Here is a 21,211-nt window from a genome sequence, read left to right as displayed (position 1 = left end):
CAGACTTCCATTTGGCAGTTAAAGGTTAAAAGGTCAGTCATGTAACGTGGCATCAGAGCCTTAAAATACCTCCAATGAATGAAAGTCATGTTTGAAAAACTTGCATGTGGAATGACTTTCATGCTTTAGTACTCGAAAATTTTCTTGGCAGGTAGGTTCCAAGCATGTTGAGAAACTTGCAACTGCTTTTCTCTGTGGATTTAGGTTGTCTAAATAATTTGTCTCTTTCTTAATCCCAATCTGTCTGCATGATTTTGACACTTTTACTGTGCTTGCCGCCCTGTTACAGAACACCCTGCTCTTTTTCACAGTGAATTCTCGTGTTTGCATGCTTGGTGTTGTTGTGATGCTGCAGAATGAATTCTTTTACAGAATTTGAGTCTAATCTACAGCAGTTAAAACACAGTATTGCAAACACAGACTGATCATAGATGGAAGCAATGACCGGTTTGTGTTTTTTTTTTGTTTTGTTTTTTTTAACTACAGCTGGAGTGCAGAGGGCCAAGATAATTTATCCTTCTACACACAAAAAAAAAAAAAAAAAAAAGTCCTGTCAAACTGGTAGCTTAAGCAGGATGGGGAGGTGGAGCAGAGGAGAATAGAGGGAGGTGCAAGGGAGAAACAAGAGAGACAGTCTTTGAAAGCACCTTAAAACAGGTTACACATCTCATTCTCTAGGAAATCGCATGCGTATACACAAACACTGTTTTGGACCATGGCTTCCACCATCACCGGTGATGTTTTGCCATCAGGCGGAAGGATCTTCACCACCTTTCCTGACATATTCTTCATTCCTGAATTTGTGAGTTTCTTGTTTTTTTAAATTTGATTTTCATTTTGTTTGCTTTGGAAGGGATGTGCTTCTCTTCCATGATGAGTTTTGCCCTTTTTGTTTCTAATGTGTCTTTTTTTTTTTAACACTGCCATCTTCTCTGATTCTCTTTTATCTGCCTGTTTCCTCCCAACACATTATCTATTATATCTCATTCCTATTACATTCAGGCCAGCATAACTTAAAATATCATCTTGTTTAATTTTTTTTCTACCTCCTCCTCATTGTTGATGCAAGTCTTTATTCTGTTTTTCTTATCTTGTTCTACTTGTCAGCTGGAATCAGGGTTTGACCAGTGGATGAAGATTACAGTAGTTTATCAGTGACATCAGTGATTGCTCTTATAGCTGTGATTTTTGGCTAGGAATTCCAAGACATGTTACCTTAGAAGCCTGGGAACCTGCTGAAATACTTCATATTGACAGTCATAGCACCAACTGTTTATGGTGAAAATAATTTGTTTCCATATTAACAGGGAAACAGCAACCACACAAACCATAAATATAAATGTTTTACTGCATTTTTACTTTTTCTTTCAAGTTATGTAAAATATCTTTGAGGACCCACAAAATTAATAAAACATTTATGTATAATTATTCTTGTTAAACTTTTATATCTTCAGGTTTTGTTGGCATTGTCATTGGCAAGGTGATGATTTTCCTATATGATTATAATCATGGCTGTAAGAGGTGTTGGTGCATTGGACTGCATTACACTTAAAAGTGACCCAAGCATTAGATTTGAGTCAAACTAATGCAAAAAATCTGATCAGGAACAATTTGCAATAACGAGTTGTTGAAGAAGAAAGTCTGAGTTTTTAAAATATCTGGGAAATATCTCTTTAAAAAAGTTTGCACAATATCAAAAGCACTGCATTATCATTTCCTGCAGGTTTTCTTCATAAACTGAATGGTAGTTTATTAGATATCCATGTCATGGACACAGGGTTTTGTGTTCTCCATGGTTTATGTGATTCCTTTTGGTTTTGAGAATCTCTTGTGTTTAAGTTTGGCCCTTTTTGTCATGTCAGGCAGTGTGACAGGCGGAAATGGACCCAGATGCAGGACTCCGGATACAGGCATAACTTAAAAGGTGTTTATTGCAAAACAAAAACCAAAATACAAAATCCTCCTGGGAGCCAAAATTAGAAAGTAATCCAAAAAAAACAAAAAAACAAAACAAAAAACAAGGCTTGACAAGAACACACAGGCAACATGACAAGAACAACAACACAACAACAAGCAGAGAAAACACAGGACTTAAATACACACTTAATAATGAGGGAAAGTGGAAACAGCAGGTAACACAGCTGAACACGACACTGATGAGACAAGGGGAAGCAAAATTAAACACACTGCACAAGAAACAAGAGACTTTACAAAAATAAAACAGGAAGTGGACACCAAGACTACAGTAAGACACCAGAACTTGACAAACCAGAACCACAAACACAAAAACACTGGGCACAGCCCAGGACCATAACACTTTTTGTGATATTTAGGTTGCTATTCTCCTTTGCCATTTATCATGTCCTCTAGATATGATAAATGGCAAAGGAGAATAGCAACCTAAATATCACAAAAAGTGTTATGGTCCTTTGCCATTTATCATGTCCTCTAGATATAGTTTGTCTGTATCCTAGTTCATCTTTTTGGCTATTTAATATTTAGCTATCTGTCATGGCGAGCTGTGTGACCCCAGAATGTAGGATTCGTGGAGCAAAGAATTGAAAGGAGAAAACAACACAGCTTAGCTGGCTGTGGTCAGGTGCCACAACTAAGATAGAAAGCTAAGGGAGCAGGGAGACACACAGCATGGGTTGACAAAGAAGCAAACTGACACAGACCAAGGACTTAAATACGGACACAGGATAACGAGAGGATCAGGAACAGGTGGAGACACAGCTGGGAATAATTAAACAGAACAAGACCAGGAAGTAAACTAAATTTAAGGCATATGAGACTAAGATTGACAAAATAAAGCAGGAAACAAGCAGGCCTGGGACAGAAACGCAGAATAGCCACAACACTGGGAATAAAACTCAATACAAAAACACAAGAGGCAAGGGACACGACACGGAGGGACAAAACAGACACTAGAACGCAGACACAGCGGGAGACAGGAACAAAGGGAACCAGGAATGCAATATAAATAACCAAATACAGTAAGAACAAAATACAGAACACTAAACAAACTAAGAATCTAAATAAGCAAACTCAGAAACACAACGAAACAGAAACATAGGAGCAAGAACACAAAATGCTGGGCATATGGGATGTGAAGATTATATCTGCATGACACAAGTAGAAAAACACCTGTAGCCCTCAGATTTAACTGCAGTGAGGTGTAAATTGAGACCAGTCATCAACCCATGCAGTTAAGTGGCTGTTTTTCACCTTTCATGAAATGTTATGTGTCCCAGGAATGGAAATTTACTGATAATGTTTACCTACTCTTGTTGCAATTTAACCCATCATAGATATAAAAAGGACAGGGAAGAAAAAATGAAGGTGGCCTTGGCTTATTTTTTGGCTACTGTTCAAAGTTGTTTTCCTGGAATAATGTAGAGTGGAGGATGCACAAAATAAGCAGTTTTGTGAAAATTTCTTCAGCAGTTAAGATGCTTGAAAGATGCATCTTCAAATTCAGATAAATTATTTCCAGTAAAATGCAGCACCCATAGGCCAGTTTCCATTCACACACACACATTTATTACTAATTTTCACTTTGAAGCTAAGACAAGCTCACAACATGTGGTGTGTTGTAGGATGGGTTCAGTTGATTTAAAGGTATACTCCACTGAAAATATTTCACTCATGCTCTGTTAACATGGAAACAGCTATCGCGTTCAGTCTAGACTGACAACAATTACAGTGGATTTCAGTTGTGACTCAGTCACGGCGATGAATTTGTCAAAACACATACAGATGCTAAAAAATGCTTTTCAGGCAGTCATGTTCTAACATAAAATACTTCAGTGATCTTATGTTTCAAATGCTGATAATTTATTCATACACCACTGTCAAAAGTAGCTTATTTAGCTACTGATTAGTGATTAGCTGCTGATTAGTGAGTTATATATTAACCTACTGTTAAGGCAGTGGGTTAATGTATGACTCATCTGTGGCAGATCAACATCTTGCACAGCAGCTACGCCACCAATGAGGTGCGAGGGTGTGAAGGAATAAAAGGCTATAAAATAAAGCAAAACTATGGCTTTCTACCCTGTTGCTATGTTTTCCCTTGAAGTCATATTCTGATCACTTGTACATGCATATTTGTGATTTCATCATGGATCTCAAACTTGCCAACAGACCAGTTTCTGTGCTTTCTGGTCTGACTTTCTTCTTGAGATTCATCACAGGAGATGAGTGAAATTACCATATGACTAAACAACAGTCTTCAGGTCAAGAGCTCTCAGCCCAAAGGGGTGGATCTGTGTGTGTTTATGTGTGTGTTTAAGTGTGTGTGTAAAAATTTGTGTGTTCAGGTGTGTTACTTTTTACGTGGAGTGAAACTGATACAAATGGATGATGTTTCTTTCGTATGGAGTCAGATAAGATTCATAGGGATAAGTTGTGACAGAACTTATGCAATATTTACCCATGCCTCAAAGTAATGTTTGTATGTGGACACATAATGTTTTCAGAGTAACAGACTGTTGCTCCTGGTGTTTGTTCCTCTCTGTTCTTCATTTCCATCACGAGTCTGTCAGAAATCTCTTTAAAGCGGCTGTCTGCAGTCAAAGGTTTGAATCCAGAAACAGATGCAGAATTGTATCACAACAATGTGACAATTTTAAAAACAAAATGTTGTCAAAGTGCATAAACATAAACGTCACAAGTGCATAAACCACAACAAATAACATTTTCAAGGTAGAATTAAGTTAACAACTGGAAGAAGAGAGCATGGTACATTCTTCTTGGCCAGTTGTGTTGTCTGAAATGCATAATTTAGGAATATGCTGTCCTTACTTTAAGCTCACTGTGCACAGCTGACTGAATATGGTATTGCAGTTTTTTTTTATGAGAAAGAAAAAAGATTTTAATTATTATTGTTTTAATTATTTTAATTCAATCATACCTAATAGCTAGAATTTCAGTGCAGCTAATTTAGAAAAATGAAAATGATTGTGACTTTTTGTTGTTGCACCAGTGGGAACTTCCCTCACTAGAAAGCCTAGCTGCAAGTTTTGATCCAGTGAACCCCTGCTGGGGTTTAATCGAGCTCTACTGCTCCACACCTGATAATTGAAGGTTGGATACTGATTGGCTTGCTGAAACATATGAAGGGGGGCTGGGAGAAGCCCTCTACTTAAAGAAAGGGTCAAACAGATCTTTTCCATAGTAGACATGTGAGAAAGTGGCTCAGAAAGCCATGACAGTGAGTTGGGACACAATACCAGGACCTTGAAACTAAAGTTAATTTTATCATTTACACCTGAGCTTTCCTACATCCAAGCAAAATGTCCTCTGAGAAGACAGTCTGTTGTGACACAGCAAAAAAAAAAAAAAGTCATTGCATGTTAAATCTTTTACCCACACACAGTATCTACAACCTATGGTAAAGCATTTTAATGTGCCTCTTATCAAGAAACAAATCCAGGCAGTTGCTCCATCTAAATGCCAATGACTCTTTCATACACAATGTTTGCCAAAGGAGGATAAATGAAGACTGACACAATACACCAAGAGTGAATGGTAGTGTGTGTGTGTGTGTGTGTGTGTGTGTGTGTGTGTGTGTGTGTGTGTGTGTGTGTGTGTGTGTGTGTGTGTGTGTGTTTGTAGGACCAAAACTGATTTAAAAAGGCACTGTACCAGTTTACATTCAACACTCTATAGAATAGTTTTATAACAGAAATCTTTACAAACTGGGCGTGTGGAATTTTCTCTGTGGAATTTAAGCTCTTGAATTGCCTTATGAGAAATGCAGATTCTCACCATTTTAGAACTTCACACATACTAGGTTTTAATCCATAAAATGTTCATTGTTTATCATCTTTCAGATTGGTTTTATTTTGTGGCTAATAAAATAATAATTCAACTCTGTCATCATTTATATTGAGAGCAGTTACTGTCTAGAATCTAGAGTCTAGTAGCTAGAAGCATTATGAGTGAAAAATACTGATGAATTATTACATTTTTCACTGCAGTTATTGTCTCTTTATCCCATTCTTTGTGTGACCCTGCAGGTGTTTGGTGGTTTGGTATGGATCCTGGTGGCATCGACTAAAGTACAAGACCAGAACCCACTGGGCTGGGTCATGTTTGTGTCGGTCTTCTGCTTCGTAATGACGACACTCTGGTTCTTCATCTTCCTGTGTGGAGGCAATCAGAGCAGCATCTGGCCATCCCTGGTTAGACACTTTCACCACATTGCTTACTAGCTTAAACAGATAAATAGTTAACAGAGGAAAGTCATTGGATATGTTCACTCATGTGAAAAAGGAAGTATGCCTTCTTTTAATTCTAAATCATCTTGTCCTTAGTAGGTCTTAAAATTAGGTAAATACAATCCCAGATTAAAAAAAAACAACACATGACAAATTACATCATGTCATTATTCATTTAACACAAAATAATTAAAAATGCAGGAGCAGTGTGTGAAAAACTAAATGTTTTCTTACTGCTTCCACTGGCCCTAAGAGGGTCAGTAGCAGCCAGGTGCTGCTAATCATGTGGTCTTGATTAATTGATCGTCAGAAGTTTTGTCAGTTCTCAGGTCTGAAACATTCAGGTGTCTTAGAACAATGCCAAGGAGGAAAGACAAAAGCAATTATTGCTGCCCATCAATCCAGGAAGGATTACAACATCATCATTCTACAGTGAGAATGATTATTTATTTTTTAGAAAACATTTAAGGCAGTTGCCAATCTTCCCAGCAAATTCATCCCGAGGTCATGTTCTCCAAGATCTACATCTCACACTCTATAGGCCTCAGTTAAATGTGTTAAATGTTCAGTTTTACTGTGGGTAACAGTGGTTCTACAAACTGCTGAATCACTGGGTGCACTTAGTTTTTCACAGACTGCATCTGCATTTTGGCTTAGTTTTTGTTAAATAAATAATGACACAGTGTAATATGTCATGTTGTTCTTGATATGAGGCTGTATTTAAATAATTTTAGAACCAGATGTTTTTTTATTATGGATGGATGGATGGATGCAAAATCTTAGAAGTGTGTACTTCTTGTACTTTCTTTTTCATATGACTGCAGTGTGGACTTTGAGATGTATGCATAGATAGTCTAGGTAGACATCCATTGAATACTGACAGTTTTACTGATCAGCCAGCAAGATGAGCCAATAAGTTGTTTGGCAAAATACAACAAAAATAGAAGATACACCAATCAGAATAAGATTATGACCACTGATCATCATGGCACCTGTTCATTAGTGAGATATATTAGAAAGCAAGTGAACATTTTGTTCTCAAAGTTGATGTGTTAGAAGCAGGAAAAATGGGCAAGTTTGACCAGGGCCAAACTGCGATGGCTAGACAACCGTCACAACTGGGTCAGAGCATCTCCAAAACTGCAGATCTTGTGGGGTTTTCCCAGTCTCCATCTATAAAAGGTGCTCCAAGGAAGGAACAGTGGAGAACCAGCAACACGGTCATGGATGGCCAATGTGGTGATTCATGTGGGGAACGAAGGCTCATCCCACAGATGAGCTACTGTAAATCAACTCACTGCGCATGGAGCTGCATAGCTGCAGACCACTGAAAGTGATGGAAAGGGGTCAGCATGGGCTGAACAAACCAGTTGTTTTTTGTTTGCTTGTTTGTTTGTTTTTCACTTTCCCATCCCTTTTTTCTAATTCATTCTTTCCCTATATTTCCCTCTGCAGGATGCAGGTTATCATTTTGTGGCAGTGGTTTTCTTCCTCAGTGCATCAGTGGTTCTGGCCTACATCACCATTTGGCTTGGCAAAGCTTATAAGAATTTACCAGATCCTCAAGTCCTCAAAGTGTACCAACTCTACATTTCTGCAGTGGTATGTCAAACGCTGCTCAAAAACTATGGAAATGCTTAAATCACACATCAGATCTTGAGGGATTAAGTATGCAAGTTGAAAATCTTTATTGACATACATTGTGTGATTTGCTTAGAGCAAAATGAGGCAACAACAGTTGTTGGTCAGTTAAAAATTGTACAGTTGTTCTTTTCTTTTCTGAATGAAAGTAAGCAGAAATAATTCAAATGAACCTTTGACCATATTCCTGCCTCAGAATGAGAAAAATATCACCTCATTCCAGACAGTCTTACTAGAACAGGTTGAACTTATTCCACCTTTTTAGCTTTTTTCAATCAGCTTTACTGGTTTAAGTGTTTCAAAAAATGCATAATTTTAATTAGTACAAATCAAGAGGTGCAAAAATTTCTCTTTATGTTAAGGAATCAAAACTTGACTGAAGTGGTCTTAGCTTAAGTATCTCTGTCTTCTACTTCTACTGTAAGTGACCGTCTGTGTTTCTGTGTGTTTTCCAGGTGATGTCCTACGTAGCCACTCTTCTCTATTTCCTCCATGCCATATTCTCGGCCCTTCGTTGGAAAAGGTCCTAAAACAAGACACCAACTCCACCACAACTAAAGAAAAACAAATGTAAAGAGATGGGAAAACAAATAAAATCAGAAACCCGTCACTGATCTAAACTCAAAATACATTTTGCTTTTTAAATAAAATTCTTTTTACTTTCATGCCAGTAAGAGTACCTTGCTTTTGAACCAAAGTATGCAAACTTCAAATTCAAACACACACACACACACACACACACACACACACACACACACACACACACACACACACACACACACACACACACACACACAGACAGACAGACAGAAGGTGGATGAGTGTAAATAACTAATCAAATTACTAATCTAAGCAAGGCACAGGAATGATTTACTTACTGAATGATTTACTTTCACTGTAACATTTCATCAAATAAGAGCCGTTACAGGCTCAGTTCACCCACATTATTCCACACTCAGACACACAAAACACAAATGCAAATTTTTAAACCTCTACATCTGTCATAAGTTTCTTTAAATAGATTTCCGAAGCAGAAGGTAGTCTCAAAGAGAGGTGCTCCCTGCACTTTCTGTTTGTACTGTAAACCAGACCAACAAGGTTAAATCTATTTGCATGTGTAAATGCCACAGTAGGTATCTTATAACATGATGCAATGTAGTAAGTGACATTTCAATAAAGTATTGGGGGTCTTTTTTGATCTTTATTAGTGCAGTGAAGAGAGGACAGGAAGGTGGTGGAAGACACATAGCAAAGGACCTCGGGCTGAAGTCAAACCCAGGCCAGTGCATTTAACCTTGCAGCATACAGTCACCTGCTCCACCTGTGAGCTAAACCAGTCCCACAACATTTAAAATTTTAAAACACTTTATGACACACCAGGTGTTTCCACAACTATAAAGTTGAGCAGTTTGTCACAGTCAGACTTGTAGATTGTATTTTAAAAAACATTTATCAAAATGGAAGCAGCAGAAGCAGAGATACCTTGACTTTAGTTCCTAAAAAAATAGAAGGCGAGTCCAACTTAAGTAAATATAATGGATCCTGTATTTCCCATGATGCTACTTGATGGCCCAAGCTAAGATAAACCCTGCTGACATCAGGATTACCTTATTAAGCTAATATGCTTTTGCTGAGGTGTTTTTTGGAACCTCGTACGGTGTTTATAATGAATACAGTACGAGATGATTTTTTTTTAACCTACCTATCCCAGTGTATCTCTTTTGTTCTTCTGTTAAAGGTAGTGCCGGAAATATGGCTGCATGACCTTGGACACCTGTCTTCCCTGTTTGTGTTTGTGTTTGTTGAATGGGTGCTCTGTTAACTGCAATTTCCTAATGTGTGAACCTGTTCACCCATATGGCAATAAACCTTCATTCATTCATTCATTCATTGCATTGCTTTTGTAATACTGGTGATGAGTAGCACCATTTGAGTTGCATGTAGATATTAATGTAATTTGATTGTGTCTTTGTGGTTGCAGTTAGTTTGAGGGTTTGCAATAAAACCTCTGTGTTAGACTATTGTTCCTGTAAAGGAGCAACAATGAGTCACAAATAACTCCACAGGCACCATAAACATTTAGAGCAAAATGCAATCAACCTATCAAAGCTCTCCATCATTGTTTCTCATGCTTACTTATATTTTTGAGGCGGTGCATATAGCCTAACCTACGTGCCCAGTCTGTTAAATCGGAAACAAATTAATCTTCTGTCTCAACGATATCAATACTTTTGTCTTGGAATCTGTTTTGTAAAATAAATGAATTGGACATTCAAACATTATGTGTCTTGTTTGCTGAGGGTGTCAACATTAGCAAAGACTGCATGTCATGCAAGGAAACAGAGATCACATGTGGTGGAAAACAAACAGCTTTAATTCCATTCTTCCCTTTTTGCACAATGAAAACTCTGTGACAACAGAGCTAAGCTGTTAGGTAAATCTTCTCAGTGTGGCAAGATAAAGATGATGATCAATTGTCTTTCCAAAACAAACAAAAAAAGGAACAAAAACAACAAACAAACAAACTACAGGAGCTGGTCATAAAATTAGAAAAGTGAAACTTGTATATTATATTCATTCATTACACACAGACTGATATATTTCAAATGTTTGTTTCTTTTAATTTTGATGATTATAACTGACAACTAATGAAAACCCCAAATTCAGTATCTCAGAAAATTTGAATATTGTGAAAAGGTTCAGTATTGATGACACCTGGTGGCACACTCCTATCAGCTAATTAACTCAAAACACCCACAAAGGCCTTTAAATGGTCTCAGTCTAGTTCTGTAGGCTACACAATCATGGGGAAGACTGCTTACTTGACAGTTGTCCAAAAGACGACCTTTGACACCTTGCACAAGGAGGGCAAGACACAAAACGTCATTGCTAAAGAGGCTGGCTGTTCACAGAGCTCTCTGTCTAAGCACATTAATAGAGCGGCGAAGGGAAGGAAAAGATGTGGTAGAAAAAAGTGCACAAGCAATAGGGATAACTGCACCCTGGAGAGGATTGTGAAACAAAACCCATTCAAAAATGTGGGGGAGATTCACAAAGAATGGACTGCAGCTGGAGTCAGTGCTTCAAGAACCACCACGCGCAGACGTATGCAGACATGGGTTTCAGCTGTCACAGTCCTCGTGTCAAGTCACTCTTGAACAGGAGACAGCGTCAGAAGCGTCTCGCCTGGGCTAAAGACAAAAAGGACTGGACTGCTGCTGAGTGCTCCAAAGTTATGTTCTGTGATCAAAGTCAATTTTGCATTTCCTTTGGAAATCAAGGTCCCAGAGTCTGGAGGAAGAGAGGAGAGGCACAGAATCCATGTTGGCTGAAGTCCAGTGTAAAGTTTCCACAGTCAGTGATGGTTTGGGGTGCCATGTCATCTGCTGGTGTTGGGCAGCCGTCTATCAGGAAGTTTTAGAGCACTGTTGGAGCTGTAAATATATGTTATCATAATTCTTTCTGTCACATTTTACTGAGTGCACAAAATCACCATATATGGCCTTTTGAACATGTTGTACTTATTGGAAACTTAAGCATTGAAAAAGGAAATAACAGTTTCATGTCTCACACATCCAGACACTTTTGAAGTTTGGAGTAAACTGACATCTGAAAAAGTGAGACAGTTGATGCTGTGATTTAACTAACTACGTTAAAATATTACATTTTAGTCAACGTAACTCAATCTGCAGCTACACTCACTGGCCACTTTGTTAGGTACACCTGCTCACCTGCTTGTTACCGTAAATATCTGATTGACCTATCACATGGCAGCAACTCAGTGCTTTCAGGCATGCAGTATGGTCAAGATGACTTGCTGAAACTCAAACCAAGCATTTAAGTGACTTTGTAGGTGGCAAAGTCACCTTTGCCATACTCAGATCAGATGGCCTGGTTTGAATATTTCAAAAACTGCTGATCTATTTGGATTTTCCAGAGGTCAAAGCACTCATTACAACTAAGGTATGCAGAAAAGCATCTCTAAATACACAACACATCAAACTTTGAAGAAAACGGGCTACAGCAACAGAACAGCCCACGAGGTGCCACACCCGACAGCTAAGAATAGGAAACTGAAAATTGGGCAACAGAAGATTGGAAAAACATTGCCTGGTCTGATGTGTCTCAATTTCTGCTGACACATTCCGATGGTAGGGTCAAAATTTGGCAAAAACAACATGAAATCATGGATCCACCCTGCCTTGTACAGTTCAGGCTGCTGGCGATGGTGTAATGGTGTGGGAGCTGCTTTCTTGGTGCACACTGGGCCCCTTAGGACCAACTAAGCATAATTTACATGCCACAGTCTCCCTGAGTATTGTTGTTGACTGTATACATACCTTTATGACCACAGAGTACACATCTTCTGATGGATGCTTCCAGCAGGATAATGTGTCATGTCACAAAGTTCAGATTATCTCAATCTAATGACAGTGAGTTCACTGTTCTCAAATGACCTCCACATATCAATCCAACAGAGTTTGACTGATAATCAGGCCACACAGTATTATTAGTGAATAATGATGGGCATTTATTGTATATTGTGTGATTTTAGTTTTCCATTATACACCCATTTACATATTATAAACTAAACTAAACTAACTAAAACTTACTGATAATAACAGTAACTGCTGGTTACAGCCTCACAGTTCTTCCATGAGGGAATAATACTAGAAAATGAATTACTATCTCTCAGTGAGAATTATTAAAGCAATTGTACAACAAATAAGCTCAATCAGATCAACTTGAATTTGATGTGGTAAGCCTCTAGAACAGTGGTCCCCAACCTTTTTTGAGCCGCGGACCGGTTTAGTGTTAGAAAATATTTCCACGGACCGGCTTTTAAGGTGTGGCGAATAAATACGTCAAAATAAATGATACGACCATAACCAAGTGTGATATTTTCTACGTATAATAATAAAAAACGGGAATCCACTTTGTATTCGTATGCAACTCTATCAGCAGCGTTCTCGTAACATCCCGCCTCAACATGAATAACAGGCTCTCTGCCCACAGCGCTCCCTGGTCAGCTGTTAGAGCCATGGTAAAACATGCCTTCAAAATAAGATACACCGCAAAAACAAATACAGTAGAAATCACCTCAGTCGGATTCAAATGGCCCAGTTTGGGGTCTATTATCGAATTTCGCTGCAATGGCTTCTGCTTCATCTATGAATTTGCTTCTGCAAATTTTATAATCAGAAATTTTACTCGTAAGTGCAAGTTTGTAGCTTACACTTGCCACGATTGTCCCCGGTGAAATGAACTGATATAAACACTAAAACAATTTCCAGGCGTTGTTAGTGTGTAGTGTGTGTAGTTGTGCACGAACGAGCCGATGCATGGAAGTGGGCGGACAGGAGCTGAGGAGGGTTTTAGCGCTAAACTCATCCAGTTTATGCGATCACATTTAACTGGAAATTTATTACAATGGGACCAGATTTTTCATCCGAGGTAGGTGAATATCCGACGGATTTATGTGATGATTTTATTGGAATTAATGTTAGGAAAATCAGGACCTGCAGATGCCATCCAACTAGAGCGAAAACCCGATTTGTGCGACTTCGACTTAGGTGATTTTTACTGTATAAAGCGCATGAAAAATACAACTCACCATAACACTGAATCAGTGTAAGCCCCCTGAGCTTGTTTCTCTGATACTCATTTTTGCTGGCTTCTGGTTTGACTGGGTTCGGCCGATTTCACATGGAGCGTGGCTGCAGAGCCGCGGTGTCAAGCGCTGGAGAGTCAGTTTGATGGCTGGGTCTACCTCACTGCTGTCCCCGGTGTTGATAAATAAAAATGGTAAATGGACTAGTTCTTACATAGCGCTTTTCTACTCTTGTTGAGCACTCAAAAATTTAAAGAAGCGTTATGTAGGTCAACCAACCGATTTCGTTAGACAGGCCTGAAGCTTCTGGGTTTAATTTTAGCGGTGACGTATCATGTGAGCAGAAACGTCTTGACACGTCAAGAGGAAGTCATGGAGGGAAGTAACGGAGCGAATCCGCCCATTTTTCAAAATAAAATATAGTTTAGGCGCAGATAATAAGTAAAACGGAAATAATTTAAGTTATTTATTCTTTATGTGCGGCCCGGTACCAAATGTCCCACGGCCCGGTACCGGTCCACGGCCCGGGGGTTGGGGACCTCTGCTCTAGAAGACAAGATACAGGATCCAAGTTAATAGTTGCTTGTTTGATTTTTCATTGAAATTTGGTTTCTGGGCATCTACTTGGATTCACTCTTGTTTTAGTTCTGTTGTGGAGTTAAAGCAGTTAAACGCTCCACCACCACCTAGTTGCAAGGAAACTGATACCAGTGGTGATAACGAAGTAGAACAGCAACGTTTTGAGCCCTCAAGCCAAAACAGGAGCTAGAAACATGCCAAAATGCTGTAAACGCTGACGGGAGCTGCGAGGCTGCATATTACTGCTCAGCGGACCCGGCAGTAAGAATTGCAGCGTTCATATTGCACATGCTCATTTGATCCATGCTTGATATAAATTATTGATTAGTGCAGTTTAAAATGAAGCTTTGTGCGTGTGAAGTTGAAGCGGATTGTTTTCGACCATACTCATAAGAATCCATGTTTTGAAAAGAAACCCATTAAAGTCAGTGTGTGCAATGCAAACAGAAGCTGCAGGTAAAATTGGCTAACACAAAGTATGAACATGAACGGTTTAAAAGTTAATGGAAACTGAAAACTTAGTGAGCTATGTCTTTACTCAACAGCAACAATAAATTCAACTTAGCCCGGGGACACAAGATCCCCCATCAAGTCTTTTTGAAAGTCACCGGCTCCCATTAAATTCCAGGCAGCCTTGGGTCCTGTAAGGCAAAGGGTGTGTCTGGTTTGCTGTTGTGGGAAGGGATCTCAGCCCCACAATAGCAGAATGGGTTTAACTGCTCACCTGGTTTTCTTATAAGGGTCATTCACACCTGCTGCTGCTCTGTTAGTTCAGAGGAGAGAGCAAGGTGCTCACTGTTGATTCAGCACTGGGAGAAGGAAGAGGCAGAAATGGCTGCAACTACTGCTCAGCCTATGGGGAGCCTCCCCAGTGGACTGGGAATATGCACCACAGCACCGGATATATTTTACATACCTGAACTGGTAAGTGAGCAACGGCAGAGGACAAGTATTCTGTTTTGGATGAAGTTACAATATAATAGCTTATTTATTTATTCTTTTATAGTCTGGGTGTCTGTTTATTTTAAAGCATTTTACATAGAACAAATGTTTCTTCAACTATTTTACCCAAAAGATGTGTGTGTGTGTGTTGTTTTTCTAGATAGAAGAGAATTAGTAGACACAGTGTAACAGTGGTATTTATTAGATGTGAGCTCTAAATTAAGGATGAATAAAATCAAATTTATTAACACCCAAGTACAAATTATGACCCAAATTAGCTGCTGGTATTAGTTTTAATTCGGTGGTGCTATATCTCTGTGCATTGTTTTAGAATAAATATGCACATTTTGGAGAAAAGGGAGACAGTGGAGAATATTCTTCATGAGGGAGGAGCACCACATCTTTTCACAGCTCACATTTCACTCATATTGTGTCTCTGGTAATGAGAAAGCATGTGGCCGAGTTTTCCTCACCCTGAATGATTACAAAAGATGCTCAGATAACCAATGGAGACAAACTACAGATAAACACTTTTTGGACAACAGTCCAAACTGTTTTATTCTTATATTTAATATCCGCACTTAAAAGTTTTAGTTGGTTTATTTTGGCTACTTTAAGCAAGTCACACTGTATGAGAACAGTTAATCAACCACACACACACACACACACACACACACACACACACACACACACACACACACACACACACACACACACACACACACACACACACACATTATCACAGGTTTTATCAGAATACATGCTTGAGAAGTGAACCTGATTAAATTAACAATTTAATCAGGAAAGCAGGTGGATGAGTGTAAATAACTAATCAAATTACTAATCTAAGCAGGAATGATTTACTTACTGAATGATTTACTTTCACTGTAACATTTCATCAAATAAGAGCCATTACAGGCTCAGTTCACCCACATTATTCCACACACAGACACACAAACCACAAATTCAGATTTTTTAATTTTTAAAATCCTGAAGACTGAAGCGTTGCTAACATTACTGCAGAGTGTAAACGCCAGTGATCTGCTTTGACAGAGTGTTTTGTTCCATTTGGAGATGTGATGAGCTGATGCCAGCCCTCCTATGTTGTTAAACTGCGCTGGGAGTCATTTTTATCAGTGTACCACTCATTAAGCAGTTTCACCGCATAGACTCTGGACAATGTTGGAAAAATGAGGCCTTGGAGTTTGTCTGCGTTCTCGCTAAATAAAATATCCCATTCAGGGTAGAGTGTGCAAGAGGAACGACATTTGTGTTACCCAATGAAAAATTATGGGTAGAAACATTAAGGGCAATTATAATACTATAAATACTACACTATAAAACTACAATATAAAGTTTATAGCTAGTTTCAATGCAAGTAAAATGAAATGTGAAATGATCTCACCTAAGAGGAAAATTTTTCTTTAAGATAATCAGAACCTGAAGACTGAATTATTTAAAGTGTCAGCTCCACAAAACTGAAACTGTTCAGGTGCGTAGTATAATACAATTCCTCACTATTCACTATTTTAACAATGCAGGGATTCTGTTGGAGTTTCATCTGTGACCAGCATACAATAAACACTCATCAGCATCTTTGCACCCCTCACATCACACGAATAAAGACCAGACGCCTGCCACCTTCAGATGGTAGGGTCAGAATCTGGTGTAAACAATATGAAAGTATGGCTCCATTCTGCCCGTCCTCTGTACTCAAATGGCCTCCACAGTCATCAGATCTCAATCCAGTGGAACACCTTTGGGATGTGGTGGAATGAGAGATTCTTATCATAAATGTAGAGCTGACAACTCAGGTGAAACTGTGTGATGTTATCATATCAATATGGACAAAAATCTCTGACCCAGTACTAGCAAGTTGTACCTAACAAAGTGGCCAGTGAGTGCATATTGCTCACACTGCATGGTGACCTGTTGGTCTGATCAGTGAAAAAGACAATATAGAAATATGTTGTTCATTGGGCTCTTGCAGTGAAATTAGTGAACAACACAGTGACTCAACATGCACATACTCTTAGAAAAGGCATACTGCTGTCATCATTGCTGCTTTGTTTTAGGGTATCTTAAAATGGTTATTCCATTTGAATTTTGAGATTTTGTGGTGGATAATTTGATTAAGAGTGGGTAAGTGCTATTTAAAATTCAGTGAGTGCTTCTAACAACATATTTTAAAATGGGTTTAATGCAAACTTAATGGAAAAAAAACAGGAACACGCGTAACGCTTGGGTAACCTGAAACAGCACCCACCCATGCAAAGTAAAGAGAGATATTTGTTTAGTCAACATTACAGGGATGGCCTCTGGTGCAGCTGATTTGCTATTTGTTGAGTGTACTTGACACAGTTTGAATGCCACTTATTCCTTTTTTTTTTTTTTGAATGGTTGATGGTTCTGATTAATGTCCTTTATTGTTCCCTGATTCTGATATTGTAAATTGAAAGAGTTCAGAATAAAAGTTAATTTTTATTTATTATCATATCTTTCGCTGATATCATTTGATCCATTTATACCTGTCTAAATTGATCTACTTCCAGGTCATTTTCAACCAATAGGACAGTTTTGCCCATATCAAATGCTACTGTAATAGAGCAGTTGCATCCCAGCAACTATCATAAATCCTGAATTCAACACACCATCTCCACCCCCACCCTCTTTTCTTCATCCCTGCAGGTATTTGGTGGTTTGGTATGGATTCTGGTGGCATCGACACACGTGTACCCACCAAACCCTTTGGGGTGGGTGATGTTTGTCTCTGTTTTCTGCTTTGTCATGACCTTCCTCTGGATGATCATCTTTGTTGCTGGAGGTCATAAAAACAGTTCCGGCTGGGCTGCTGCTGTAAGAGAGACAAATTAGTCAGACAGAGAACAAGATTGAGAAAAACTGATTGGTTATGAGTATGTTGTAATATTATTTAATCTCTGTGTGTGAAGGACGTTGCTTACCATGGCCTGGCAGCACTCTTTTTTCTGAGTGCAGGGGTGGATTTGGCTTACATCACTTTTGTCAATAAACTAATTGACTTTAAAACCTACCAGCTTGACATTTCTGCTGTGGTAAGTAAGAGCTGTCCACTCACTATACTATAGCAACACCTTGAGGTGACTGTTTGTTGTGATTTGGTGCAATATAAATAAAACTGAATTGAATTGAATTAACAGTCAACTATAATATTTGAGATGTGCTTTCTGGAGACACTTTACATTTTTTTTTGTTTGTTTGTTTGATTTTTTCATATCAAATTGTATACAAGCCACTGTTTTAGCACTATTTTAAATAATTCCCAGAAATCTTTGGTTAGACTTTGGTACCAAATCAACCTGCTTCAGTTTAGGAAAGAGTTTTGGTTCAGGGTAAAACCAGACCCTTTCAAAGTAGTAACCATGTGTAAGGAAGATGTGTTAATGGGCATCCTTCTACCAGCAGACTATACCCTCAGTTGAGGTCAACAGTCCTCCATTCCCACAGTATACAGTGTACGCTGAAAGATGCTTCCTCTTCCTGAGACTACAGTTGGACTTTCACATTTGTGTTTTTGCTTTGGCAACCAACCAACAAAGCTGTGGTCCAACTGTTGTGCCAACACATTTCAAGGAGTCCCACAAGTTAACCAAACTCAGCAGCATTTCTTCTTCAAGTTGACTCCCTTTACTATCTGGTTTTACCAAAACACATAGTGAGGGTGTGGTGGAAGCATATTGGTAATCCAGCAGCCTCCCACATCACCTGATCCACCTCACACCAGGGGGTGATAAGTCAATAGTTCACTTCAAACAAATGTGCAGGATAGACAGACATATTAGTGACTTTAGCACATGCTTGCTGCATGTGTGATGATCCTTGATTTTCATCTAATTGGCTTGTGACTCTCGAGCCATGTACAAAATACATTACACTGGCCTCACCTCTGCTAATTTATGTCACTGGACTAGATCTCAGCTTTTCTGCTGTCTGTGAAAACAAGCAAAGAAACAAATTAAACAGTTTAAAGGAATGATTATTCACACCCTAATTTGTGACTGCTTGCTTTTATAATCAATATGTTTAGACCATCACCACAAAGTCCTTCTGAATGTTGCCCATCTTTTTAACATTTATGTTTGGAGAAAGTGATCAGAGACTGCACACACTTATTCTCAAAGCAAGCTGTTAACAGTTCATTATAGAGCAATGCTGAAGTCTCAACTGGAGCATTTTTGTACTTAAATCATTGAGGCAGAGACTTTTCAAGGTTCATCTACTGCTAAATGGAGTATATATAAAATATTAATGCAGCATTTTGGCAAATACAGTATAAAAGATGGACTACTGTGATGTCACCGATCCGGTGTGAGTTTTTTGAATGGTATTTTAAATTTTCTTTTTTTTTTTTTGGCAAATGCTGAAAGATTTCACAAGCTTGAACACTTCAGGCCATGATACCAAGTTAGATTCAGCTTGATCATTAAACTGTTCCAGGGAGCTCCAGTAGTGTAGAACTTGAATGACAAAAGACTGTTGAGCAAGGAGTTCAAACCTCAACTGGAGCATTTCTGTATTTAGATCACGCAGCCTGTAACACCAAAGCAGTGACCTCCGATATAAAAGATTAACCCAGAAGAAAACAAATAAAACTGAGTAAACAGAATAAAAGAAGGCCTACTGTAGCATCACTCACTGGTTTCTGCTGCTGTTGTCTTGGCTGCAAAAAAACAAATGAGGTGGTCTGACTGTGAAGCTGTATGCTGTTGTGATTGACAAGCCAGCGAGTTGTTTCCTACCACAAATAATTATCCATTTTAAGATATAGTATGACCAAGATCTTCAAAATAAACTTAATTCTCTTATTCAATTAGTTTTTTTTGAGAAAACAAACCAAAAAAAAGTGGTATTGCAGCTTATATAGGTGCTACAGGAAGCCTTGTTCTGTATAGAAACAAGCTATAACATTTTAATTATTGAATGTAAAGAGGCTGAAACTGTAGGTGCATTTCCTTTCACTTCAGAGAGAGATACCCATATTGTTTTGCCTTTTACTTATTATGCTAAGCTAACTGGGCTTTATACCAACTATTCCATGTAATTCTTGGCAAGAAGGCAAACACGGATTTCTCAGCATCCCATTAAAAAGCAGAGCAAATCAGCAAATATGACACACTTGGCTTTAACTTCTTTTTTTGCTTATTTGTGTTTGTTTGTGTCTCAGGTGTTTGCCTTCGCAGCCACACTCCTGTACTTCATCCATGCCATTCTCTCAGCCATCCGATGGAAACATTTCTGAAGAACCAATCAGAGACCTGCAAAAAGTAGTACACTGCATCTGCTTTGTATCTGTTTGTCCACGTGTGCCTATGTGTGTCTTTGTGTGTTGGATAATGCATGTAAGTCACACCAGATCGATCAGTTTCAGCAGTCTTGACTGTATGTGAAAGCATGACTTTCCTCCTTTGCAATATTATCAAAGTACTTTAAAACACACAGACACACACAGTGCATAACTGGAGTCCTAGTGAATGTTTTTAATCCCCATTTTGTTTTTAGACATAACACAATACATTGTGAAACTGGTTATGAATTTTTGAAGGGGAACCATGTATTTTAAAGCATACAGGAAAAAAGTAAACAAATCAAGAGTCATATCCTATAAACATCATACCATGTGTATTGAGACAAATAATGTAATCAACTAGATAGAAATCAAAATTTAAAATTTTTTTTTTAAATCCACAAATATCAGAATAATATATTATCTTACTCTGTATGTTTTTGAGCCAGTGATCATATCTTCATGAAAGAATGGGTCATTTTTTAAATCTGTTTAGAGAATATGGTGTAGATGCTGTTATGGCAGAATGAGGTTTATCACAAACATACAAAGCTGGTAGCATTAAATGCATTCTGCATTCTCCATTTTATTATCTGTATTGAAACATTAGGAATATTTTACTTGAAGAAAATCAAATACATGCAAGTAAATTGAAAAAAAAAAAAAAATCAAAAATCAAACCAGCAAACGACAATATAAGAGAAGGTAATGAACAGAGTTAATGTTGCTGGATTAAATTTGTATAGTTTTGTATTCTGAAGATTAAATATGAAAATGAAGTATCCTTGTTTGTATTCTTTGTTCGTGTGCTTCATTTTATCTCTAAAACAGCTAAAGAAACTTTGAACACACACTAAACATATGACTCAGGAAAAACAGCAGAACACAGTT

The 21,211-nt window shown here is 38.3% G+C and overlaps 2 protein-coding genes across 4 annotated transcripts; both read left to right on the top strand.

The window, feature by feature from the left end:
- The first annotated feature begins 672 nt into the window (after positions 1–672).
- LOC115793423 (myelin and lymphocyte protein-like) lies at positions 673–9,747 on the top strand. Of its 3 annotated transcripts, none has more exons than XM_030748410.1 (5): positions 673–802; positions 6,024–6,188; positions 7,680–7,826; positions 8,321–8,435; positions 9,604–9,747. In XM_030748410.1, exons 1-4 carry the CDS (start codon positions 716–718, stop codon positions 8,393–8,395), a joined length of 474 nt encoding a protein of 157 aa, XP_030604270.1. In that variant the 5' UTR covers positions 673–715; the 3' UTR covers positions 8,396–8,435; positions 9,604–9,747. The 3 variants fall into 3 exon arrangements, with proteins under 3 accessions (XP_030604270.1, XP_030604269.1, XP_030604267.1); XM_030748409.1 differs by having other exon boundaries at positions 9,074–9,747; XM_030748407.1 differs by having other exon boundaries at positions 8,321–9,747.
- Positions 9,748–14,816: 5,069 nt separating this feature from the next.
- On the top strand, positions 14,817–21,047 carry LOC115793483 (myelin and lymphocyte protein). The gene is made up of 4 exons (XM_030748508.1): positions 14,817–14,979; positions 17,686–17,853; positions 17,949–18,071; positions 20,201–21,047. The coding sequence occupies exons 1-4, from the start codon at positions 14,887–14,889 to the stop codon at positions 20,273–20,275; spliced, it is 459 nt and encodes a 152-aa protein (XP_030604368.1). The 5' UTR covers positions 14,817–14,886; the 3' UTR covers positions 20,276–21,047.
- Positions 21,048–21,211: the final 164 nt, after the last annotated feature.

Source organism: Archocentrus centrarchus, chromosome 15 (assembly GCF_007364275.1).
Source record: "Archocentrus centrarchus isolate MPI-CPG fArcCen1 chromosome 15, fArcCen1, whole genome shotgun sequence".
NCBI classification, from domain to species: Eukaryota; Metazoa; Chordata; class Actinopteri; order Cichliformes; family Cichlidae; genus Archocentrus; species Archocentrus centrarchus.
This window is presented reverse-complemented; position numbering and strand designations above follow the sequence as displayed.

Coding starts and splice junctions, on each gene's coding strand:
- LOC115793423 (XM_030748410.1), top strand. CDS start 716: ATGGCTTCCACCATCACCGGTGATGTTTTGCCATCAGGCGGAAGGATC. Junction 6,189..7,679: donor GCAGCATCTGGCCATCCCTG/GTTAGACACTTT, acceptor TTCCCTCTGCAG/GATGCAGGTTATCATTTTGT. Junction 7,827..8,320: donor AACTCTACATTTCTGCAGTG/GTATGTCAAACG, acceptor TGTGTTTTCCAG/GTGATGTCCTACGTAGCCAC.
- LOC115793483 (XM_030748508.1), top strand. CDS start 14,887: ATGGCTGCAACTACTGCTCAGCCTATGGGGAGCCTCCCCAGTGGACTG. Junction 17,854..17,948: donor GTTCCGGCTGGGCTGCTGCT/GTAAGAGAGACA, acceptor CTGTGTGTGAAG/GACGTTGCTTACCATGGCCT. Junction 18,072..20,200: donor AGCTTGACATTTCTGCTGTG/GTAAGTAAGAGC, acceptor TTTGTGTCTCAG/GTGTTTGCCTTCGCAGCCAC.